At 40.0% G+C, this 27142-nt stretch overlaps 2 protein-coding genes across 2 annotated transcripts in view; both read right to left on the bottom strand.

Annotated features, from left to right (window-relative positions):
* Positions 1–27142, bottom strand: part of LOC134530962 (ATP-binding cassette subfamily G member 4-like) — a 341027-nt gene that overhangs the window by 244369 nt on the left and 69516 nt on the right. The window lies entirely within an intron of this gene.
* Positions 4008–7190, bottom strand: LOC134530961 (uncharacterized). Its single transcript, XM_063366330.1, has 2 exons — positions 6491–7190; positions 4008–5000 (listed from the first exon to the last, which is right to left on the bottom strand). The coding sequence occupies exons 1-2, from the start codon at positions 6633–6635 to the stop codon at positions 4162–4164; spliced, it is 984 nt and encodes a 327-aa protein (XP_063222400.1). The 5' UTR covers positions 6636–7190; the 3' UTR covers positions 4008–4161.

Genomic DNA, 27142 nt, shown 5'->3' with positions numbered 1-27142 from the left:
TATTAATACCAAATAGCTCTACAATATTCAGCAAAAAACAGCTAGCAGGCATTACGCTGAGAATGTACTAAGGAATAGTCCCTGCAAACTTTATTTTTAAGTATTTAAAACGTCACTTTTTTAACGCGTTAAATGCTATTTAAAGCGTAAAACACAAACAAAATTGTACCATTATCTAAACGCTTGAATGGAAAAAATTGGCAAAGTCAAAATTAGATAACAATGAATTAATTTACGTTAATTTTCATTAATGTGTGTAAACTAACAACATAACACAAAACAAGCAAATTGTAATGCTGAAATCTTAAAAATACCTTTAGGTAATTAACATATTATTAAAATCAGTATCATCACATGTAACTATAAAAGTAATTCACTTTCACGCACCTCATTTTGAGCGGTATTTTGCATTAACATTATTAAGTTAAATACATATCTTAATGAAATAAAAATTCATTAATTCCAAAGCCTATACGAATTCATTTAAAACAAACATATTAGGCCTTGAATATGAAAATCGGTTGCATGTAAGCCTGTTTCTTTTTTGTATATTTTATATTTCTTATCTCACGGTTTTGCGTGCATACTTTAATATATTTAAACGTAATGATATCATACGTCCTCCCCACTCCATTAAAGATGACGTTTTGAACAATAAAAAAAAATGTGCATGTTTCTTTATGATGTATAGGGGGTTCACATTCCTACAATCATTCGATTTGTTTACATGCATGGATGAAATATTTCCTCCCCTTTATTAATGCTACACAACCTAGTTAGTGTTTAGGTTATTTCTATAACAAACAAGAAAAAAAAAAGTTAAATTGAAATAAATTTTGTAGTTCTCGCTGATGCCCGAACACACAAACATTAAAAAAAAATTGATTTGGGTTTTTATTAATGTATATATATACATTTAAATATCATTTTTAATAAATTCATTCAATAAATAACCTTTTTAACGTAAAATACTTTATTATTATAGATAATAACTCAGTATTTGCACGAAATATATTCCTTGGCCTAATATTAACCTACATTTAATCATACGAAAAAAATTAAAAATAAATACTCGTATTATTAAACAATTGAAATTTCTATTTAAAATCGCGTTTGTTTAAACTGACCTCTGCTAACACAGAATTTGTCCTTCCTTTTTCATACGTTCACCCACTTATTGCAAAGTTCTTAATTCTTTTGGAAAAGAAAAATATTTTCTTCCAGAATCTCGAGTATTTTTGACATGATAGTGAAATCCGAACACTGCACAGCTACATAAAAGCACTCAGGATTGTGTAAGCACCAACAATAACAAAGGTCGCGCGAGACGCAGACGAAATGGATGGGAAGCGCCTGGAAGAAGAGCGCTGGCTACAACCAAGGTGACGTAGCGAGGGAGCGCGTGGAGGGGGAAAACCTGCGCACGGTTTCACCTCCCCTGCCTTACACCATGGCCGGTCCAGCAACTCCGCGAGTACCCGCCGGCACAGCGCCGAGTCTGCTGGCGAATAGCCATGACCTCCTCCCCTGCCCCCCCGCAGCCGTCACTGACCGCTCTGTGACCCAGCGGCCAACACGCGGGTCAACTGGGTCAGGGCAACCGCAGCAGCTTGGTCGCACACGCCATCATATTCCCGTCAGGAATATCAATGTCTGTAATCTCGGGTTGGGTGTCACTTCGGCTGAGGATTATCCCCGCTTTAAAACAGTGTTGAAGTAAATATATCTCAGTAGAGCAGACGTTGCCCGTGGCCGTAACGTAGTGACTCACCCGGTTAACATTTGCAGTGATGACGTAATGAGCGTAGGTGGGGGGAGCGTCAAATTGAAGTCGGTGAGAGCTGTAACTCCGAAAGTAATAGGCCGATTTGCGTTATTTTAATTTTAAGTTGCTCATGAGTGGCGCTAGTTGAATGGAATAACTATAAATTTACTAAATTTGGTTTTGGAGCCATTAACAGCAAAATGCCTAAGCGAATAATAATGGTCATGTTGGAGAAAATAAAGAAAACAAGCGAAATATCCCAAGCAAAAGCAATTAGAAATGCATAGAAGTGTCGTACGTAGCGAATAAAGTAAAAAAAGTAGCCCAGAGAAATGAACCAGTGGGGCAAAAAGAGCCCCCGAACGAGGCGCGAAATTTTCGTTCGAGCGAGCCTCAGCCGTCCACCTCGCGAGAAGCGACGGGGAACGCAAACATTTGTTTGGCAAGGGACGTGGACTTGCTCTCCGATGATCCTGATGTTGATATGGAGTCAGTTGAGCCAGTGGTTGAGGACAATGGGTTGAGCTTGTCGCGGCTGGATAGCGCAGACGATTCCGAGAGCAGCAGCAAATAATACTCGACGGTGGATGAACATATTTGTCGTAGTTCGTAACGTGTGTGATTGGCCATGGTTCGCGAATGACATTACGAAGGTAAACTAAATCCACTCGCATGGCATTAGTGGCGAGCGATTTCGGAGCAGACGCTGAAGGGGCTGACTTCCAGGGCGTGCAAGACTGGTGTGGTCTATTTCCAACTCTGTGTACAACGAATGTATTAAAGTATCCCGACACGTGAAAGTACGAAGGCTCGCTGCGACCGCGCGCCAGCGGGGACAGCAGTCAGCCTCGGCGCGGTCCAGCCCCGGCCGGCCCTGAGACAGCACGTGGGGTCTCCGAGAACCTGTTCCTCGCAGCACGTGGAAAATGCCGCGCCGCGACTCCACTGCGGAGGATCTAGTGCCCGCGCTTTGACCTGTTTGCCCAAAGGACAAGTGCGTAACGAACAAGAGTGAACCCACTACAAGTGTGTGAAAAAAAAAAAAAAAAAAAAACCTTTACAATTTCTTGGACATGCGCCATTGCAGTTTTGCACTGTTTGTCATGGGAAAATTAATAAATGGGGAATAAGAAAATAAAATGAAAACATGAACCCACAGAAAACAAGCCTGAATCAGCTGCTGTCAACTATATAAACTCAACGATGAACCTAAACATATATATCATGGACAACACAGCACAGACGAACGCATTCAAACTTATGTGTCAAACAGCACAAGAATTCCGTGGAAGGAATTTAGTCATGAAACAAATTTTTTTAAAAAATGCAAAAATTGCACGAACACAGTGGACTAACAACGACGAGACAATTTCAACAATAAGGCCCTCCTCACACGGGGATACTGAAGTTGCCTACAAAACGATCGCTGGTAGCCTGGAGACTAGGCAACTGTGTGACTGGGTGACTCTAGTCGCCCGTTATCTTCACACGACGCTACTAAAATATCAGAGACTGGGAGGAAAAAATGCATCGTGAGTACAGCCCGAGTATCTTGTGGAACCGTGAAGTGCCTATATATTGTATGTAATGTCCAGTGATAACAGCAGTGACGATAGTGATATTGTTATCCAATATTATCAACATTATAGAAAACGAAGTAGGAAAATATTGTGGGTTCATCCATATATAGAAAGGAACATTAATTGTAGATTATTTGTCGCGGCCAAAGAATTGCAAGAGACAGACTCAAAATTCATCGCTTTCTACAGAATGACGAAGGAGACTTACCAAATGTTAACGGAAATTGTTACACCTGCGATGTATTATAGGGATACCACTATGAGGGAATGCGTGAGCCCCGGTGAACGATTGCTGATAACTTTGAGGTAAGTAAGTTAAGAAATACAAATTATTACGAATTTTTGTTAAGGCACTTCTAAATGTTTCCCTTCAACACAAATCTATTTCTTTCCAAGTATTTTAACGTATATACTGATGCTTGGCGAATAAAAACAATGTATGCATTTTAACTTGAGGCCGCAATTACTTATTTTATCTGTGGAAAATGGCTGTTGTATGGATCTTAAGAATGTGCACTTTAACGTTAACAGGTTAAATAATCTAAAGTTATTTATACCCAAGTATTCCAGTCAACTGAAAGGTGAAAGTATAAACATATCTTATGCATAAATTCATTCCAATGTTTAATTCAAATATACCTAAGAAATACACATTCAAATAATGTACTGCAAAAGAAAAAATGTATATATATAAACTATTTAAAGAATACCCATTACACAAACATTCAAATCATGACTGTAAACACAAAAATAAACAACATAATAGAGATAAAAACACGTACACCAAAGTTATATGTTTACACACCCAACAAAACATCACATCACATTATGTTCCTGCTCATATTGTAAAGTCTCTTGGATGACTTCAAAATACTGTTGCGTTTCAGTATCTTGTACTTTCTGTGGAATAGTTTGATTTCCAGGCGACGAACAAATTGAAGCATTATCTGTAGCCAACGATGAATGCGTGGAAACACTGTAGGAGTAAGTTGGGGTCTGTTGGTAAGCTGGTACGTGTTGGTGCATGTCTTTTGGATTCGTGATGTCATCAATAAGCTGCAGAACCCTACGTCGGAATGATTTCATTTGTGCATCTGTCAAAGGTTCGATTTCTGGTAAAAGGCTTAGAAGAAACGACTTTTTTACTTGCCTATCATCGTTTGAATTCGATTCAAGTTTCCTTTTCTTTGCATTCATGTATTCCATAAAGGACTTGTCCACTTCCGTCACTGTTTGCTTTTTACGCTTTGATAAATTATCTTTTGGGTTGGAAAAGGGATCATGAGTCATTTGTTGGGAATGATGAGCATGTTCTTGCGAGAAGTCAGTATTTGGCAGCATAGGTGAAGGAAGGGAAAGTTGTGGTGTTGTAGTTAGTATTGCGTTATCTGAGATATATTCCTCCTCTTCAGCCGCAACGTCTTCCGTATTTTGTGTTGGGTCAGATGAACTGTGTTCCAGGTTTTGTTCATTGATGACTTCTGGCAAATTCCCCGATGGTGTACCAAGCGTTTTTATGAATGGTAGGGTAAATTTCATTGCCTCCGATAGATAATATGGTTTCTTATTTTTGGAACTTGAACCACTTGGAGGTGGCTTTATGTGACGGACAAAAACTGAACGGAGATTTTTCCATTTTTCTTTGCATTCGTTAACTGAAAACAAACAACATTGTTCACATAAATATAAATCGTTGCAATGGATGAATTCCTAACTAATTTACAGTAAACAAAAAACAAATACAAAAGTGAAGTAGTATTAAGTATAATCCAGATATATACAACATATGTTTATTATTTGAAGAAAAAATATATAAATGGTACATGGGGAATGTATTATGAAGTAAAATTTAATTTAACTTTGTTGCAGGTATTTGGCAACAGGAGGTACATTTGTATCGCTGTCGATGTACTTTGCTAGAGGAGAAAGCACAGTTATCAACATCATACGAGAAACTACCAAATTAATTTGGGAATCGTTGAAAGAGTCCTACATGCCTGTCCCAGGAGAAGAAAAGTGGAGAATGATAGCACAGCGTTTCTATTCACTGTGGAATTTACCCAATTGCTTGGGTTCATTGGACGGTAAGCATATTCGAATAGAAAAATTACCTGGAACTGGCTCAAGTAACTTTAATTACAAAATGTATCACTCAATAGTGCTGCTGGCTAGCAGTGATGCAGATGGTTTCTTCACTCTTATTGAAACTGGCTATGCAGGTAGAAACAGCGATGGAGGAGTGTTTCGCGCATCAGCTGTCAAACACTGGATTGCAAATGGAGGACTAGACATACCACCGCCTTCACGATTACCAGATGACGACAATGAGATTGACTTTCCTTTTTACTTTGTTGGAGATGAGGCCTTTCCATTGTCACAATATTTGCTGCGTCCTTACCCTCAGAGAACACTTGATGATGTTAAAAGAATATTCAATTACAGATTGAGCAGAGGACGGAAAACAGTGGAGTGCGCTTTCGGAATGATGGCAGAAAAGTTCCAAGTGTTGAACACTGCTATTCGCTGCCGAACTACGGAAAGAGTGGTTGATGTAATAAAATCTGTCTGCATTCTTCACAACTTCATTCGGAAAAGTGAAGGTATTAAATATTTTGCTGGTGAACCATTTGGCAACTCAGAAACGCCCAACATCAATCCACAGCCACTAGAAGACCTAACGTTACATGATCGGTCTACTGCTCATGAAGTGCGGAATTACTTGGCAAACTATTTTCTAACACCCCGGGCTTCTGTTCCATGGCAGTGGAAATACTGTTACAATAACTAATTAGGTATTAAAGTATTTCATGTGTTTTTGTAGGTTACTGTGAGTATGACAACAACTTTGAACATGTGGTAAGTTTTATCGAAGTTCGTAAAAACCATGCGTAATTCCCTTAGGAACCAAGAAAAGATATCAATAGAAAGTAATTTTTATACGTTACAAACGTTTTAGAATAAGGTATTTCTTCGAAGGACGAATAACCATTGTATAAAAACTATATTTCTTTTACTAATAATGTATTTGTGAGATACTAAATATAAAACATGCTGTTTACATATACATTTTGGTTTTTCACAAGTTAGTTTATTATGATAGATATTTTATATCTAATTATTGTTGTTTAAGATATTGTCAACTTACCTGTGAGTTGCACTTCTTTTGCGACATCATTCCATGCTTTGTCAGTCACATCCTTTTTTGAATACCCTTTCAACTTGTAGTTATAGAGTTCTGGGTGTTTCTCAACTTCGTTTACAAATTTGATATTAAACGCCTGCTCGCCCATTGTTCGCTACAATACAGTATCGCGCCGCGTAGGCTACTGGAGTAGCGTGGAGACCAGCATGCTGAGTCGCCGGGATTTACGTTGCTTACGACTTCCAGTCTCCGCCACTCCAGTATCGCCGTCTGAGTGACGCCATGCCTATCTACATGACGAGTCGCTCGGTCGCCGAGTCTCGCGGTATCTAAGCAACTTCAGTATCCCCGTGTGAGGAGGGCCTAACAGTAAATGGAGACAGAAAACACCCGGGCAATGCAGAAAATATACGAACACAACGACGACAAAACCGACGAATACAATAGGTTTTCTGTGACAAAACTGTTGCGAAGTTTCGGGAACTAGCATCTTTTCCCGTCATCAGGCACAAACAGGCTGAAATTATTCCCGTGACAAACAGTGTGACAGTGCAATGGCGCATATCCAAGAAAATGTAGTAAATCAAATTTACCATTGCGTGAATAATTTATAGAACGAATCTAGTTACAACTTGTAACGAAAAGTGAATTTTCACAAGATTACAAGTGATTTACTTGTAAGCTAACTTGGATTAGTGAGAAAAACTTGTAGGTGACCCCCGTTGTTTACTACGCATTTTGTGTGTATCTTAAAAATAAGGCACAGTGTATTTTAAGATTTTTTGATAACACTTCCAGAAAAAATGTAGTGGTCTAGTTCTTATTCAACGGAGTTAAAATTAAAATAACTCAAATGAAGTATAATCATTACCAAATGTATGTAGCAACCAAACAATGAAAGAATATTTTTAATCAAGCTTATAGGGTCAAATCTTGTTAATTCCCAAAGTTGTTACGTTGCCCAATTTTTTTACGAGTGTATCAAATTAACGTGTCACACACAACTGAAACTTTAACTTGCTGATGGAAACTTTAAAATATCTTCGTGAAACGCTTGTTCGTAATAATTTGAGATTGCAAGAGCAATTTTTTTAATTGGCTCCTTTAGGCGCACACGAAGCAGCCCACAGACGAATGACCGCCGGGGAAAGGACAGCAAAAGATTCAGCCAACCCAACTAAAACACCACAATCAGAATGGATCCATGTGCACATTATTGGCCATAGTTTAAAACTGGTCTGTATGTTGCACCATTTCAAGAATATAAGGTAGTAAAAAAAGGAAACACCTCAAATAAACTAATAATTCTGCGTCGTACCAGATAATGGATATTCGTAGAAACCATATGCCTTACTCCGAATTTAGAGTTCTGAGTACTGTGTCGTGAACAGGAAAATGCGTTCTGAGTACTGTGTCGTGAACAGGAAAATGCAAGTAAGGGTGTTTTTTTAAACTGCGCACATGAGCAGGTTAAACACGGTTTTATAATCACTACAAAATGATTCTTGTGAGATCATCACAAATTTTAGTACTCAGTAGCACTTAATTTACGAATTTCACGTGACATTTTTTAAACCAGAGTTGTTTTTAAAATTGTGTTGGAAACCCTCAAAAGTGCGTAAGCGTTTATATGGTTTGTATTCAGCTAGGCCCTTTAGTTGATCCTTTACTGACAGTCTGGGAGAGTAGTGGTACATACATTTGGGTTTATGGAACCACATATATGTCCACTCATTGTGAGAACTGGAAATTTTATGGTTTTTTTGAAGTACAGGAGAGAATAAACTGAAATTTATTTTAAAAATATAACAAAAATATCCATGTAAATTTACAGATATTTGTAAATATGTAAATTTACATGAAAACAACAGCATCACTAAAACATAGTGTCAGCAGTAAGACTGCGCTCGGATTCTTATGCTTTGTTTTGTCCCTGTACTTCCGATAGCTGAAGTTATTTGTTAACTGTTCCCTGAATAGCTTTCCAGTATTAACTGCGCATATAAATAAGTAATATACAACAAAATAAAGTCAAATTGATAAATATTCACCTATCTTTTCCATGGTTTAGAAAAATTATGCTTGAATGAAGCATCAACTAAAGAAAAAAAAATATTGTGCCAATTTTGGTAAGAAATACTCAGTACTATCTCGAAAAATGTACAGCACATAATTATGCAAAAATAACCATCGCCATGTGCTGTACAAAGTTGCAATATATATTTCTGGGCAACTGATTTCCAGAGGAAACGTTTGTAAAAGTAGCCTACAGATCATTTTTTTCTTCCACGCACTCGGGAATGTCGTCGCTGGCTGCCGACTCTGTGTTGCGCTGCCTGCGGTCCGGCACTTTGGACTGCCGGATTGCTGTCGGCGCAGGAGGGCCTACCGGCGCGACAGTGCATCAGTCGGAGGCAGGGTGTCCACAGTTAGTACTTTAGTACTATATCTAGTACTATTAGAAGTTTTTTTTAGTGGTCTAGTACATTTACGCTCAGATCTAGTACTTTTTTCCTTTTAATATAATAATGTTTTATTATTAACCGTAATTATTTTTAAAAACTATGGAATGTATGTGTGTGAGGTGTGATATTTAAGTTAGAACATTGAAATTTCATTATAACTTCCTAAATTGTTAAAACCATGACAAATTATAATTTAGTACTTTTTTTTCAAATCTAGTACTTTTTTCTCGCCTAAGTTGGTGCGAAGTATTTTTTCCTTGTGGACACCCTGGTTGGAGGAACGCCGCGACGCGTCCCTGTTCCGAGGACGCCGAGTCCGAGTCCACCCGGGGCCCGCGGGTTCAGCGGTGAACTCGCCGCACACTGAACCCGGACCGCCGAGGCTTCGACGGCGGACGGCGATAAGCACACAATGCCGGCGGACGCGCGCGCGTGGGAATCTACGATGACGCAGCGACGCCGGCGCCGAGAAGCTTTTGGACTCGCACCTCTTCAACGAAGTCAGCGTGAAAATAAACACCGTGGAATAACGGGCATATCAGGAATGCTCAGAAAATTTTAACTTACTGGAAAAAAAAATTATGTCATGGTTAAAGAATAAAGTATTAGGTTATGGACACATGTACATGCGTAATTTGTTTTGCCTTAACATAAAATTTTACCACTGCCATTGCGTCGAAAGTTTTTTTTTCCGTGGTCACAAAACTAACTGCTGATTATGGGCGTAGATTCTGGGGGGAAACGTCCCCCCCCCTGGAAATAAGAAACCCCCTCACTGAGGGGGCTCACCGGCCCTCTTGCGCTTCCAAAATTGTGACTATTAAAAGGGGTCGATCAAAACGTCCGAGTGTTCAACTAATAATTACATAAGAGAAGACAAATTAATGGATTCGTTTCAAGATAGGCTAAAATTAAAATACGCTATTAGTTAACGATTTATATAGTGGACTCTGGGCCAATTAGAAATCCTCAACCAAAGTTGTATTGAATCACGGAAAAACCTACGTTGTGACGTCTCACAAGTCAACAGGGGATGTTTGTTCACGTATACAGATTACTTTGGAGTCCATCCTAGAACTAATCGAAAAAGCGAATTATTTCCGGTCCCTATAATTATTAACGACAGGACAAATTCTCGGAATAATTTCGCGACAGGATAAAAAAATTCAAGTACTTATTACTTTGCCCTGCTTCTGATTTAGGCGTACTGTTAGATATCGGCAAAATCCGCGCTATTATTTGGTGATAGTCTAAATTGCAAATTTTTGTATACTTAATAGACTTTGTCGTTGGCTAGCGAGTTACTTGACAAGCACCTGAAGGACTAAATGCCAATGAAAAACGTCTGCACTAAACCTGACCAAATCACGCTGAGACCCGGAGAGAAGATGAAGTGTAGTAGCAGCCAATGAACAAATGGCATCGACTTGATTACGTACAAGTTTGTTGAACCTAGCGTGAATGCATGAAAAAAATGAAGCGAATTTTAAAGCTTTATCCGGAGAACTATGGGCCAGTGAGAGACTCTCGGCCAAGGAAGTATCAATAGAGACCGGAACAATTCGCGGATTCATTTCGCGACAGGCTAAAATTCAAATAGTTGTACATGAGTTCTTCGTCTGCTATTGGCTCGCAGCTCATTTGGAGGACTCTGTTCTAATAAGGAACACTGGACCAAAGCTGTATCGAATCGCAGGCCACTACGACGGGATTAGTGGGTGACATTTCCCCCGAGTATACGTGGAACTGTGGAGTCCATCCTGGAGGTCACTGAACCCGCGAATTTTCTCCGGTCCTTGCTCCGAGGCGGGTCCCAGCCTGTAGGCTTGCGCAGGGCCGCAACTAGAGTCTCTGGCACCCGGGGTATGAATGGATTCATGCGCCCCCCCCCCCCTTTTTTTTTGCACATGCCACACCAATAAAGCGGAGGGTCCGGGGGCCCTCCCACGGAAATATGGTGCTATTTAAGCATTTTCCATACCTACATGTAAAAGTTTCTGTGCTACTGTAACTTCCATGCATGAACCCAATATGTCCATAAAGTAGTCCGTATAATCACTAGACTTGTTCATTAAATATGTTGAGACGTTATATTGTAAATCAGATTAGACATTCCGGACATGCAAGTTAAAAAAAACCTTTTTTACCAGTTACCAGTTGTAGTAGGAATTACAATGCAAGCGATTTCGGCGCCCCCACAGCTTTGCGCCCGGGGCGTATGCCCCGCTTGCCCCCCCCCCCCCCCCCCCCCCGCCTAGTTGCGGCCCTGGGCTTGCGAGCAATGGGTCGACCCGCTTCCTGCCGCTGGCTTCTCGGCGACAAACGCGCGGGGAGCTGCGAGACGGCGGCCACACGCGGCGTCGAGGCTGCTCGCTTGGGATCGCTTTAGCCGGCGTGATCCGCTCCAGGGCAGTATTATATATCCACCTTCCTCGCGGTTAAACTCGCCGCCTATTCGCTTGGATCAACTTTCACGAAAATAAAAAAAAAATATATGTGTCGTATTTATTTTGCATAATTAACTGTTAAAGTTACTTAAGTTTTAAGTTTAAAGTCAATTTAGCCGCGAGGCTACTGATTATTCGGGAGGGGCAGGTAGGCCATGCTAGAATAAACAGATAGGTCTACTGTTGCACACTATTTATTTGCGCCGTAGAGTGCGCTAGCAAATTTACATCTGTGTGCAGTGCACAAAAGCCTACTCGTGCTAAGAGACAGACTGGAACCGTCTCTTCTCTCCTCCTCGCCAGCCTGCTGCGTAGTGCGGTAGATGTCTTCGCGATGTACCGCCACAGTCAATATTACTAGCTACTGTGTATTGTGGTTTAATTTCGTTCAGAAAAAAAAATATTTTAGCTAGCCTTTGTATCTCCTCGGATTTTCATTATTTTATACAGTTAAATATAATCAAATAAAATTGTCTGAAGATAAATTTGCAACACACCACGCAGAAACACCAGCATTGCATTTAAACCAAAAAAAAAAAAATTCAGTTTTCTGTTTTGTTTTACATTTAGTTCTCCTTATCCATACTGCACAAAAATGTTACACTTTTCAACTTTGTCAGGTAATTATGCACAAAGTATGGGCTACATATATTTTTAATTTGGCCAATAAAAACGTCCACAAGTGTGACCGTGTTAAAATAGTGAACTGGAACGGTACATACCCCCTTAAGTGGCCCGCAAGGGGTGCCACTGTGCTATTGCCGCGGTGTGATAAGTGCGACGCTCGCTGGTGCTTCTAGCGCGGTGTCGCCTCTCAGCGTAATGCAATCGTCTCGTCGTGTATTGGACAACTATGAAATTTGATCAATAACCAAAACATTATACGGCGGAGAAATAAAGTAAAAGGCGTACTTTAAGGCCCTTTGGGTGCTTTCACTAATCTAAACCGGGCGATTCATGTCTAAAAATAACTAATATAATACTCACCTAAATATACAGTTTAAAAACAAAATACGGAAACCCATTTTCCCTCAAAGTGTTCTTAAATGATTTTCGTAAACATACATGACTCGTATATCTTGAATGGTTTTCAAATAGCGCGGGTTCTTTTTTTAGCTCTCCACACCGGATGTGTGATCAGGTAGGCTGGGGTCCTTAAGCCCTAGCTCACAAGGACCTACGAGCGAGTGGCATCATGCGGTTAAGTACTTCAGTAAACATTCCTAAGTAAGTAAGGAATTAAGCATGTCAAGGGCAGAGAAGCGAAGTACAAGTCTGTGTTTGTTTGAGAGGTTATCGTCTTCACACCCACCACAAAAAAAAAGTTTTTTTTTGTCAGCACAGGCTACGTTACCTACGCTAAGACCTTCACCAATTGTGAGAATTTTTTTTAAGTTCGGTGTTTAATACTCGCTTCACTTTATTAACACCACTTATAGGAATCGTAGGTAACTGTCGCTTGTTTCTTCGTCCTCCAAACAGCATTGATATATTCTTAGCACGAAGTGACTGCGTAATAGCTTAAACCTGCAGTTTAGCCTTGAAAGCTGTAAAAATTTGTAAAATATCTTACAGGTCAAACGGTAGTTTGTGTATGCATTTATTTTTATCTTTCAAAGACTGGCCCCTCGTTTGCTAAAATAATTATCATGTTCGTGTTACGTGTGTTAATTAGACACTTTTTAGCAGTCGTAATATAATTATCGTGTGGAATTTTTTTTTTCTCAGCTAAAATATTCCACAGCCACTTTCTACATCTTGAAAGGCACTTAAGTACCACGGGATTCAGTTAAGCCGTTTTACAATGTAATGAACAATAGCGTATTAAATAAACTACTACCACAAATATTTTATCAGAAGTCCAAAGATTTAATCTGTACTACACTATTTAATCACGTAAGAGTCCCGCCTATCTAGTTCATGAAATGAGTGTTGTTTGAAAGGCACAATTTCTTTTTTTTTTTTCAAAAAAATATTAACATATTTATTTCGGCCTTAGATATCAAACATAAGACAAATAGTACCATAAAACTAATTCTAGAATAGCGATTTCTTTACGAATTATTTTTCTTTCAGTATAGACTACAATGATTTTTATACACAGAAAAAAATTGTACTTTTACAAAATATTCCTTTGGAAACCAGGTGCCAATAAAAGTTTCTAATGACACAAGTAAGATATGGTGACTTTGCACAACACATGGCTAAGTTTATTTTTGTATATATGAAGTAGCATGCGTTTTTCGAGATTATACTAGGTATTTCTTACGAAAATTGGTGGATCATTTTATATTTAATTGATGTATTCACGTATAAGATTTTAAACCATGGAAAAGATTATCTAAAATTCCACAATTTGAATTTATTTTTTGTATCATGTTTATTACGGGTGCAGTTAATAGTGAAAAACTATTCTGATGTATTGGGACAACATAAAGCATAAATGGCTGGATAAGAACCTGCACCCAGTATTACTGCGAACACTGTTTTGTAGTGATACAGTTGTTTTCATGTAAATGTACAAATTTAAAAATATCTGTAATTTTACAGGAATATTTCTGTTCCATTTACAGAAAAATACAGTGTACGTAATAAATCCAATTTACTGCGATAATTAGCCCATACATCTGATAATGGTTACTCATATGATTAATTAAAAACTTCTCGTGTTATAGTACTAGTTGGGGGTAATACAGGAACTTTCAACGTATCTGAGCTCCAAAAATTACAAAAATGCAAAGTTCGCGTGTTTTTTTTTGGGTATCAGTTTACACTGTATGAACTGGGGTACAACCCATTCTATGTATTTTTTTATTTTTCTCGCATTTTAAATTCTGTCCTGATTTCATTTGGTTGGATAACATTTATTTAGGCATTTTATTGTTGGTTTGATATCCTCTATGATCAGGCAAACTGCCCATTAACAAATGAAAAAGCCAACTAAGCGTATCTCTAAATAGTATAAAACAGAGTCGCTATTCGCTCCTGTCTGTTTGATCGCTTGCTTCTTCTGAACTACACAAAGGATTTAGATCCGGTGTTAACCATCATTTAGAGAATTTCTTCCGGAAGGTTTATGTGTATAACTCATTTATATTAAATTTTAATACAATAGAGACTTTTTTTGTAATCCAGTAGTAAGAATACGTTTCGAAAGCGTTTACATGACTTACGCTTACATGACTGATAGATCAAATAAAAATACTACATAATTGTAATTTTCCAAAACAAATAGATTTCAGCGTTCAGTGTTTTTAAAGGCCTTTCCTCAGCGTGACTTCTAAACCAAATCTGTTTGTGCTGTCTCACGAAAAAAAGTTAACATCGAACCCCCTTCAGGTGCCCACCTAGTCAGAGGTGTATTTGTGTTAGTACGGCGGAATGTTAAGTGCGACGCTTGCTGGTGCTTCAAGCGGAGTGTCCTCTAAGCGCAAGGCTCTGAACTGGCGCGCAGTCTCCTCGTCTTACATAGGGCAACTACATATAATATTTGAGCTGTAACCATAACGATTTATAGCGGATAAATGAAGATAAAAGGTGTAATGCAAATCCCATGAGTGCTTTCAAGAATTTGTACCGGGTTTTACATGCCTAATATATTATTCTAAAAACACGTGTGCTAGACATTTTTATTCTTCTAAAAATACAGTTAAAAAACGAAATATTTAAACAGAACTACTCGTCCGCCTTTCTTAAACAGACACCAGACACGGATTGCTCGAACAGCCTTCAAGTAGCGTGGTTTTTAATGATGCTGTGCACACCGCGTGCGTGTACGAGTAGACGGAGCTCTTAACTCTCTATTATTCTCTTTTTTCGTTATCCTTATTTTCGTTACTCTCTTATGAAATCATCGTCTTGACCTAGCCCTCCAGGCTGCAAAGAAGCTGCACTTTAGAAACCCGAAATTTTGCAGACGTCTTCCAATCATCAAAGTAGTTTAGATGTATGCGTGGTTAAAGTCTACTTTACTACAACAACATCCACAACATCCTCATACCTCTTCACTGTTAAGATTAAAGTAAATTTACGGAATATTCTCCGAATAATTCACCTGAAACAAACGAAGAGTGCTTTAGTTTTCTGATAACTCTGTCTTTGTAAAAACAACGCCGTATTTCGACTTCTGAGTTGGTTTTTTTTCTCTCGTTATAAACATGGTGAACACACATGTGGAAGATACAATTGTGATTATTGTAGCAGTAGTCTAAAGTGTTTTTGAAATATTTTATTTATTCTTTTCCGAAGTAAGTGTACTTATTACCCGTAAACCTACGAAGATAATGATAGATTTACGAAAAATCCATGTAATAATTTGTGACCAGAGTTTTTCGTACATTAAAGGCGGAAAATCGTCAACAGAATATCCACCATTGGCACAGGAAACGTAACGAGGACCTAGTCACCTGGCTCCCACCGCGGCGAGGTCGGCCTCTGCACGCGCGGCCGTTCTGGTCGGCGACTCCACAAGCTCCGGGGACGAAGCACAACAGCGAACACCACTCGCCGAGCCAGCGATAACGCCCCCGCTCGTGTGACTACGGCCACAACGCCACAGCGCAATCTCCCGCCACGCCCCGGCCCAGAGCACAGACATGTCCGGCCACAGTTGCCACAGCGCAATATCTCGCCACGCCCCGGACCTGAGCACAGACATGTCCGGCCAAAGCCACCACAGCGCAATCTCCCGCCACACCCCAACCCAGAACACGGACATGTCCAGCCAAAGCTGACCACGGTTCAATCTCCCGCCACACCCCAGCCCAGAGCACGGACATGTCCGGCCACAGCTGACCACAGCGCAATATCCCGCCACGCCCCGGCCCTGAGCACAGTCATGTCCAGCCACAGCCGCCACAGCGCAATCTCTCGCCACGCCCCGGCCCGATGCACGGACATGTCCGGCCACAGCTGACCACGGTGCAATCTCCCGCCACGCCCCGGCCCTGAGCACAGTCATGTCCAGCCACAGCCGCCACAGCGCAATCTCTCGCCACGCCCCGGCCCGATGCACGGACATGTCCAGCCACAGCTGACCACGGTGCAATCTCCCGCCACGCCCCGGCCCTGAGCACAGTCATGTCCAGCCACAGCCGCCACAGCGCAATCTCTCGCCACGCCCCGGCCCGATGCACGGACATGTCCAGCCACAGCTGACCACGGTGCAATCTCCCGCCACGCCCCGGCCCTGAGCACAGTCATGTCCAGCCACAGCCGCCACAGCGCAATCTCCCGACACGCCCCGGCCCAGAGCACAGACATGTCCAAACACAGCCGCCACAGCGCAATATCTCGCCACGCCCCGGCCCAGAGCACAGACATGTCCGGCCACAGCGACCACAGCGCAATCTCCCGCCACGCCCCAACCCAGAACACGGACATGTCCAGCCACAGCTGACCACGGTGCAATCTCCCGCCACGCCCCGGCCCTGAGCACAGTCATGTCCAGCCACAGCCGCCACAGCGCAATCTCTCGCCACACCCCGGCCCGATGCACGGACATGTCCGGCCACAGCTGACCACGGTGCAATCTCCCGCCACGCTCCGGCCCTGAGCACAGTCATGTCCAGCCACAGCCGCCACAGCGCAATCTCTCGCCACGCCCCGGCCTGATGCACGGACATGTCCGGCCACAGCTGACCACGGTGCAATCTCCCGCCACGCCCCGGCCCTGAGCACAGTCATGTCCAGCCACAGCCGCCACAGCGCAATCTCTCGCCACGCCCCGGCCCGATGCACGGACATGTCCGGCCACAGCTGACCACGGTGCAATCTCCCGCCACGCCCCGGCCCTGAGCACAGTCATGTCCAGCCACAGCCGCCACAGCGCAATCTCTCGCCACACTCCGGCCCGATGCACAGACATGTCCGGCCACAGCTGACCACGGTGCAATCTCCCGCCACGCCCCGGCCCTGAGCACAGTCATGTCCAGCCACAGCCGCCACAGCGCAATCTCTCGCCACACCCCGGCCCGATGCACAGACATGTCCGGCCACAGCTGACCACGGTGCAATCTCCCGCCACGCTCCTGCCCAGAGCACAGACATGTACGACCACGCGCCGCCCTCAAGGTTTGGAACATTGGTTTCTAAATCAGTGTAATATCCCTGCCTGAAAATTTAGGGATATCTATAGGCAGTGATTTTTCGTGAAAAAGATATCCAGACCAGTTGTGTATCAAAACACTTGTAGTATCGTCTGTGTTTCGTGATTGGTTGAGTAGTTGGTTAAGGTACACGCCCACTATCAGCACACAAATTCCAGCGTTTCCATGCGGGATCAAACGCTTTCTAAATGGCCTGGCCAAATAGGGCAGATGGCTGCCAATCACAAGGCAAAAATCACTGGTGCAGACATATCTTATTGCATTCAAGTTAGCAATAAGATTGTTTCGCGAGAAATAACCCCCTCTGTTTATAGCTATATCGTTATTTTCTGTTAAGAGGCTTCGACGTGTCCTTTGGTGATTGTGTAACATTTGGCCTTCTGTCGCAAATGTAAATGATTGGGTCACGTGAAATTTGTTATTTTATTATTGGCTCTTGTCCGTCACAGAGAGAAAAACCACAAGTGTGTTAAAACTCTGAGGCATAGTCTGTGTTTCGTAATTGATTTAGTTTTTTTCAGGTGCATGTCTACTTACTATCGTACGAATCACAGTTTTTCAGAGCGGAAACAAATTAGTCCATAAAGAGACAATGGCTATGCCCAGAGACTGCAACTATATTTAAGGAAGGACCCGTTAGCATTAACGTACTTAGTTGTAGTCTCATATGCTTACAGATCTATTTCATGGAAACTACCTACCCCTATCCATGATTGTGGCAAAATGCCATTAAAATATAGGTACTATAGTAAACATTCTAGTCTGTCTATAAATAACGACTTAGATTTCACAGGATTTTAATTACAGTCAGTTTTTGGAAATATTCGAAACATTCATCGGTTTAATGTGGTACAGGACCGACTTCATAGTCCTCCGTACACACAGGGCCGAAGTTGTTTTCTCTTCATTTGGAGCTAAGTTGGTAACATTTTGGATGCTCGTATTCGTTTTTTTTTTTTTTTTTTTTTTTTTTTTTTTAGGGGCAGGTGTGATTTTGGTGCAGATTATGGGCCAGTTGAAGTTTATGCAATTAAATACAATCGATTGTAATTTAGTCTATCACAAAATAAGCACGTGAATTTTTTTCTCACCATACAGTGCATTCCAGTTAATAACGTTTTTAATTTAGAATGAATAGACTGTTGTTTAGTACAGTTGCTGAATAGAAAATTGGTAGGTCAATGCTTTAAGACAGTAGCTACAATTACCTGTAAACGAAAGTAAATATCAAGTAAATTATTTAGGTTCCATTAGTCAGTTTAATCTAGTAGCCTTTTTTCCAATTCATTGCAAGTTTTACTCAGTAAAACTTGGAAAATTGTCACTAGTTTGAACTCACTTTCAGCGTTCCAAATTTAGATCAAGATATGTTTTTTCTTGGCACTTATAACTTTATGGTAAAGTTCCTAAAAAATATAATGAAAGTGAATTACACTTAATAAATCTGTTGGAATTTCTCGCGAACCCATGGTTTTCCTTCAAAATGTCTTTATGAAAAAGTAAAATGCACACGAAATATACCACGCTTGTTTGGTAAGTAACTTCTCGTAACTAGTGTGTAGGTAAATTACTTACATTAGATCACTACCAAACATTCCTTACAGTGTGCATTCGATAGCTAGTCCTATCACGTCTAAACCATTGGTAGAGACCGAAAAAATTCGCGGATTCATTTCGTGAGAGGCTGAAATTCAAACATTTGTACATTTCTGCTGGTTATGCTATTGGTTTATAGTTTAACTGGAGCTCTCTTGGCCAATGAGAAACTATCGACCATTGAAGCTTCGAATCATAAGCTACCCAGTGCTAGCTAGTGCAGAGCTAACCTCACAAGTTAGCACCCAATGAACACGCTTGTTTCTTGAGAGGCTATCCTAGAGGTAATTAAATCTGCGAATGTTTCCTGTCCTTACCCATTGGTATGGACAGGAAAAATTCATGGGTTCAATGACCTCCAGGATGGACTCCACAGTTCTATGTATACTCGGCCAGATGTCACCCACTCATTGGCTGCTGTCTTGTGAGACGTCCAATCGTAGTAGCCTGTGATTCGATACAGCTTTGGTACACTGTTTCTTATCGGCTCAGAGTCATCCGATGAGTTGTGAGCCAAAAGCAGGGGAATAACTGAGGTAAAACTATTTGAATTTTAGCCTATCGCAAAATGAATCTGCGAATTTTACCGGTCTATACCCATTGGTAGGGCCATGAAAACTTCGCGAAAAAATCTGAACGCCTACTAGACTGCAACAAGGTATACCCACACCAGCGGTTTCTTCTTTGTGATTGGCGGCCGTCTGCGAGAGAAGTCGTTGCCTTGTTTGGACGAGCCACAAAGGACGAGTTTGCTTCCACACTGAATTAGTGTGATTGGTTGTTGTAACAATCGACATGCAGCTCAAAGTAACTCACCCAATCAAGAAACACAGACGATGCTACAGTGTTTTAACTTCCAGCTACTCTCGGGATCTTTACGCGAAATTTTCATGGCCCTACCCATTGGATTTTCAAACTTTATTCGAGGTAAATGCTATTACCATGCGGCATAGGCTTTAATGACTTATTGGCTGGACTGCACACTATTCTAGATCATAACGCTGATGAATACACTTATGGGAATTTTCGCGGATTAATTTGGTCAAAAACTAGAATGAAAATCTTCAAACACATGCACTGCGTTCATGATTGGACCGCAGTTAATAGGACAATTTTGTCACGACCGAGAGCCAACTAGGAGGAAAAATTAATAACTATATCTACGAATTAAATTAAATGTAATTAATAATTGTAGGTACCAATTATTAACATACAAAAAATTACAACCCAACCCCAATTTTTATATTTTGCGAAATTCAACTCTTAATGGGTGAAAAGTGGAAAGTATGATTTAAAAATTAATAATTATATCTCCGAATTTAATTAAGTGAAATGAATGATTTTGGGTACCAATAATGATCATACAAAAATTTTCATTCACAATTTTTTGTATTTATGAAATTCAACCCCTAAGGCGTGAAAAAGGGGAGAATATGTTTTAAAGATTAATAATTTTAACTTCGAATTTTATTAAATTTAATAAATGATATTGGATACTAATACTTAACACACGAAAATTACCAACCACAATTTTTACATTTTGAAAAATTCTACCCTTATGATGTGAAAAAGTTGTATGTTTTTAAGATTATTATTCATATCTCATAACTTAATTAAGCGTAATAAATTATTTTGGGTGCAATAATAAACATACGAAAACTAATTACCACAATTTTTATATTTTGCGAAATTTAACTCTTAAGCTGAGAAAAAGGAGGAAGTATGCTTATAAGATTAATAATTAAACCTCCAAATTTAATAAAGAGTAGTAAGTGATATTGTGTACAATTAATAAACATACAACTACTAACCACAATTTCTATATTTTGCATAATCCAACCCGCAATAAGTGAAAAATAGGTAAGTTAATTTTGATTAATAATCATATCTCCGAATTAAATTACCTATTAAGCATGGTAAAATATTTTGGTTACCAATAATAAACCTACGAAAAATACCAAAGAAAACTTAAACATTTTGCGAAATTCCAGCCATAAGTAATGAAAAAGGGGTGAACATGGTTTTAAGATAAATAATTTAAACTTCGACTTTAATCAATCACAATAAAAAAAATTGGATGCTAAAAATACACATACGAAAACTATCAACAACTGTTCTACCATTTTTTAAATTCAAACTCTAAGATTGGGAAAAGGGGTAGGTGTGTTTTAAAAAGACAAACAAAAAAAAACATGAACACTCGAATTCAATTAGAACTAGAAGTAAGATACTAAAAAAACCTGCATCTAAAGTTATTTATTGCTTTATTTGTTTATAAAAATTCGTCTTTTAATGGGGTGATTGCGGGGTGATTTTTTTATTTAAAAAAAATCGTATCTTCGAAACAAATTAAGTTTTATGTAAAAATGATAAACTAAAAAAATATTATTTTAATTATTTGCAAGATTCATCAAGGGGTGTAAAGGGGTAACGTTAGGAGTTAAGAAAAAAAAATATATTTCCGAATTTACTAGATCCAAGCGTTAAAAATTAAGAATGAACAACAAGCATATAGAGAGTTACAAAAGGTATAGGGCTATGTATTTTTTTTTGTTTTTCCGGATTTCTTCTTTTAAGTGTAGGAAAAGGGAGTAAGTTATGTTTTATAATAAAATATCATAGCTCTATTACCAATAAAGCAGTATGTTTCCAACTTAGCATAATTAAAGTAAATAATTAATTATGTATAGATGTAGTATGTATAGAAGTAGGGTTCGTGTATTTTCGGCGAAAATATTTCTAAACTGGCTGAAAGTTAAAACTCTGAACCATCGTCTGTGTTCCATGATGGGTCGATTTTCTTTCAGGTAAGTGTCTCCTGTCAGCAAACCAATAACAATAACTAAGCGCGAAGTAATCGCGTCCCTAATGGCACGTGCTAACGATGCAATGAAGGTCACCAGTTAATAGGGTTGTAACCGCTGGCGCGGCCACGTCATATTGCTGTCTAATGGGTATTCAGATTTACTCACGGAAAATACCTGCTTTTACCTATTGCTAGAGACCCGTAAAAAATTCGCGGGTTCATTTCGTGTTATGCTAAAATTCAAATAATTATACCTTAGTGCTGCTTCTGTCATTGGTTCACTGTTAATCTGGAGGACTGAGGGCCAATTAGAGACCCTCACTCATAGAAGTGTCGAATCACAGGCCACCCAGTCGAGACGATTCACAAGTCAGCAGCCAATGAACAGTTGGCATTTGCCCGAGTGTGTAGATGATATTGGAGTCTATCCTGGAGGTCATTGAACCCGCGAATTTTTCGGGTCTCTACCTATTCTTGTAAAAATCGGAATGTTCATTAGATGCAATGTCATGAGGCAGCAGTCTCTTCCTTGTAATTAGTTGGTGACCGTTTTCAAAAGAAACAAATGCCTAATTTTACCAGGCCGTTCAGGACGCGTTTGCTTCCACGCCGAATGGCCAGAAAACATGTACCTGGAATAAACTCAGTCGATCACAAAGCGTAGATGCTGCCGCTCCCGCATTGTTTTAACTCTCAACTAGTCTCGAAATCTTTCCGCGGAACTTACATGCCCGTAAATACACGCTTTCCGGACTACGCTCGCGGCTGAGCGTGAAACGAGCGGGAAGAAAGCATGACGAAGAGAGGATGCCCTTCCAGCCGGGTGTAGTACGCGGTCTCTCGCTTCCCAGCGCGTGTACCTCGACGGACCCGCTGTTACACTGCCCTGCGAGAATACTGCAGAGCGAGGACAGCAGACGGTTCTGTACGGTCACAGTTTCTTTAAATGAAACGAAACAGAAAAACAGTATGTCGATAAAAGAATTGAACGTCGAAGTCCCTGACCGTTGGATTGGTCGTAATGGTCGAGACGACAGAGCTCTTTTTCGCTGGTCTCCAAGTTCACCTGACATAACGTCTACGTTCCACCACCCCTAATTATTTGCCAGAGTTCAGACACAGAATTGAAGAGGCTATTGCGTCCATTACTCCTGACATGTTAACCAAGTGTGGGAATAATTTGACTTTAGGTTGAATGTGTGCCGTATAACTAAAGGTTCACGCGTTGAACATTTTAAAGAAAAACCAGCTTCGTTTCCCTTCAATTTGATGTATGGTTTGTTGTAAATAGTCTAAATTAAACTGTAATAATATACCATTGAAACTGGGACATTCTTTTATGGACACCATGTTTTCATGAAATCAACTGTATCACTACAAACTAGTGTTCACATTAATACTGGGTTCGAATTCTTACCCGGGCATTTATGCTTTGTGTTGTAACAGTCACTACATTATTTAAGGTTATTTTTAAACCGTTCCCTGAATAGTTTTCCAGTTTTAAGCATGATACAACATAATAAATTTAAATGTGGAATTTTAGATTATTTTCCAAAATTAAAAAAAATGGTTTATTGGAAATATCTATTAATGTATAAAATTCTGCGCCATTTTCGTATGAGATACTCAGTATCATCTAGAAAAACGAATTTCATGTCTACAAAAATAACCAAAGTCATGGGTTGTACAAAGTTACAATATCTTTCTTGTAGTTTTACAAACTATTTCTTGGCAACTGTTTTCCAAAGAAATCATTTATTAAAGTACAGAACAATTTTTTTTTGTGTAATAGGTAGTGACCGGAAAGAATTCGTGGTTTTATTTCACGATAGGATATAATTAAAATACGTATGTACCTATACCTCTAAGCTAGGGGCGGGTATTTTTCGCGAAAAGATCTGAGCACTTATTAGACTGCAATAAAGTATACCCGCACCTGTGGTTTCTTCCTTGTGATTGGCGGCCGTCTGCGAGAGAAGTCGTTGCCTTTTTGACAGAGCCACTTAGGACGCGTTTACTTTTGCACTGAACCACTGTGATTGGTGTTGTTACTATAGATATGTACCTGGGAGAAACTCTCCCAATCACGAAACATAGACGATGCTACAGTGTTTTAACTTTCATCTAGTCTCGAAATCTTTTCGCGAAATTTGCATGCCCCTGCTCTAAACTAATTCCGCTACTGCCACAGGTTAGAGGGAATACTCCTGGCCAATGAGGAACCCTCAACCAAAGAATTACCGAATCACAGGCTGCCAAGTTACGATTTGTCACCAGTCAGTAATAAATAAAAAAGGAACATTTTCCCCAGTACCCTGGAAATAATTTAAAATGCAGATCTATCCGATCCATAATAATAGAAAGTGAATTGCGAAAATCGCGTTTTTATTAGCGTAATTTTGGTTTCATTTCGCTGGGCTATAATTCAAACCATTACACCTTTGTACTACTTCTACTATTGGCCCAAAGCTTATCTGAAGTTTCTGGGCCAATAAGTATCCCTCTGCCAAAAAAGTCTCGAATCACAGGCGTCCCAGTTAAAGACGCATGACATGTCAGCAGCCAATGAGCAGAGAACATCTTCTCGATTATGAAAAGGACCCAGGTGACTATCCTAGAGGTCATCGAATTTTTGAATTGTTCAAGTCCCTAGTTTTTATTTGAACATAGGATATAATTTACGCCATTACACTCTTAACTGGCATTTATTGGTTCTTGGGTAGAGCCCGGGAAAACACGCGCGTTCAGTGACCTCTCGGATAGTCTTCACAGTCTTCTGCAGACTCGGGTGGACGCTCCCCGCTCATTGGCTGGTCTGTGATACGTCTCAGCTAGGAAGTCTTTGATTCGATTGTTCTTTGAGGTTCTCTCATTGGCCCAGACTCCTTCTGATGAACTATGAGCCAATATCAGAATTATCGCAAAGTTATAAAAATTTTAATTGTAACCCATCGCAAAATGAACCAGCGAAATTTTCCAGTCATCATTCATGGGTATTATTCGCAGATTTATACATAATATGCTAAAATTTAACTTTCGCGCTTATGCTATTAGTGTTTCGGATCCCGAACTAATCTGAGAGTTCTCGTTTCTAAAGACTCAGTGCATACTAAGGACCGTTAAAATTCGCGATCTCATTTGGTGATAGGATAAAATTGAAAACTTTCTACCTTCGTCTTGCTTCTGCACTCCAGTTGTGACGTCTTACACTCCAGTAATCCATGATAATGCCCCAATCGTTAAGTATATAGACATGTGGACTCCATTCTAGAGGAAATTGAACTCACGAATTTTTCCAGTCCCTATGCACAACCATTCATTGTAAGGCTCTATGAAAAAAGACAGACTACCAGTCTTGTAGCACTTCAGTTTGGACAAATAAAATTTAAATTGGTACATGAAATTTTTTTAACATGCATCAAACTTGGCAAGGGACCTGCATTAACAGACACCGGCAAAATTCGATTTATCATTTTAAGACAGGCTGAAGTTCAAACCAAAATACACTTTAAACTGGAAACTAATAGGACAATATGTAGTTACGAGACGCTCTGAAGACCAAGAAACCAATAAAAATATAACAAATTTGCAATGACCTAATCACACGCAATCCGGCTGGAATGTAAAATATTGTGAGTCACAGCAAAAATGTTTAAAATACCGTTTTACAAATTAAACAGTAAAATTTTATTTCAATAAATGTTTTTCGCTCACAACGAGTTGATGTTGCATCCTTCAAAAAGGAAGCTGCGGACGAACAGGAGACGCCAAAATATGTGTGTACGAGCATGGGTCGTACCACATCCTGGCACCAGAAAATAAGGCATTGGTAGAGACACGAAACATTCGCGATTTCGATTACCTTTAAGGTAGACCACGCAGTCCTCTGTATACTAGGGCAAATAACGTCAGTTCATTGACTGCTGACTTGTGAGTTGTCGAAACTGGTTTGCCTGTGATTCTAAACTTCTTTGGTTCATGGTTTTTCATTGGCCCAGTGTCATCCAGATGAACAGTGGGCGAATAACAAAACCAGATCAAATATACGCATTTCAATTTTTGTCCTATCTCGAAATAAAACGGCGAATTTTTCCGGTCTCTACGCATTGGACGTTTCCTACACCTTCTCTATCGACGCAGCAATAGTCGTCCCTGAAAGTTTCATGGAGGAGTGTTCACGACTTGGAGGAGTGTTCACGACGTGGAGGAGTGTTCACGACGTGAAGTCGTGTGTGGAGAGACTCTTCGTGCTGTGCCTCGCACAAACGTGGCCACGCCCAACTCAAACAGTTCACGCACACTGTGAAAAAGAATTACGTAGTCTTACACGTAATGCATGCATAGGGCCATGTACAGGATGTCCATAAAAGATTATCCCAGTTTCAATGGTATGCTATAAAAGTTTAATTAAGACCATCTACAACCAATCATACATCAAATTAAAGATTAACTAATCGAGTTTTTCTTTAAAATGTTCAATATGTGCCTCTTTAGTTATACAGCACTCATGCAACCTAAAGTACCATTCTTCTCACTCTTATGTTAGCAAGTACGGAGTAATGGAAGCAATGACCTCTTCAATTCTGTGTTTTAAATCTGTCAAATGTAGCAGCGGAATGTAGACACAATCTTTTATAAAGCGCCAAAAAAATAACCGCATGGCGTTATGTAAGGTGAACGTGGAGGCCAGCGATAAAGAGCTCTGTCATCTCGACAATTACGACCACCAACCCAACGGTCAGGGACTTCAATGTTCAACCACTGTCATAAAAAGAGATTCCATTGGGGTTAACCCTCTACTAATTGGGGAAGGAGACATTCTTTCTCACTACAAGCGAGAAAACAACAAAGCAGTATTCGTGCATGCGCTTATGTACAACTGTTAGAGAGTTACTCTTTAAATGTGACCTTGAACCAACACACTATAATGCTAACAGTTGATACCTCGGAGCTGCTTCTACTATTGGTTCACTTTTAATCTTGAGAACTCTTGAGCAGTTGGAGACCATTAGTTATTAGAGATCGGAAAAATTCGCGGATTCAATTCACGTTATGCTATAATCAAAGAACATGTACATTAATATTACTTCTATGAATGGCTCACAGTTTATCTGAAAGACTTTGAGCCGATGAAAAACCTTCCAACTAAAAAAGTATCGAATGGGAAGCATCCCAGTTGACAGGTTTTTACAAGTCAGTAACCAATGAGCATGTGGCATTTGTCCGAGTATGCA

The sequence above is a fragment of the Bacillus rossius genome, chromosome 3, assembly GCF_032445375.1.
Source record: "Bacillus rossius redtenbacheri isolate Brsri chromosome 3, Brsri_v3, whole genome shotgun sequence".
Taxonomy (NCBI): domain Eukaryota; kingdom Metazoa; phylum Arthropoda; class Insecta; order Phasmatodea; family Bacillidae; genus Bacillus; species Bacillus rossius.
Note: the sequence above shows the minus strand (reverse complement) of the source record. Positions and strands in the feature narration are given on the sequence as shown.

What these genes read in the sequence shown, in the direction of transcription:
- LOC134530961 (XM_063366330.1), bottom strand. Translation starts at nt 6,635, where the DNA reads ATGGGCGAGCAGGCGTTTAATATCAAATTTGTAAACGAAGTTGAGAAA. An exon ending in AAAAGAAGTGCAACTCACAG is followed by an intron (nt 5,001 to 6,490) that starts GTAAGTTGACAA and finishes GTTTGTTTTCAG; the next exon opens with TTAACGAATGCAAAGAAAAA.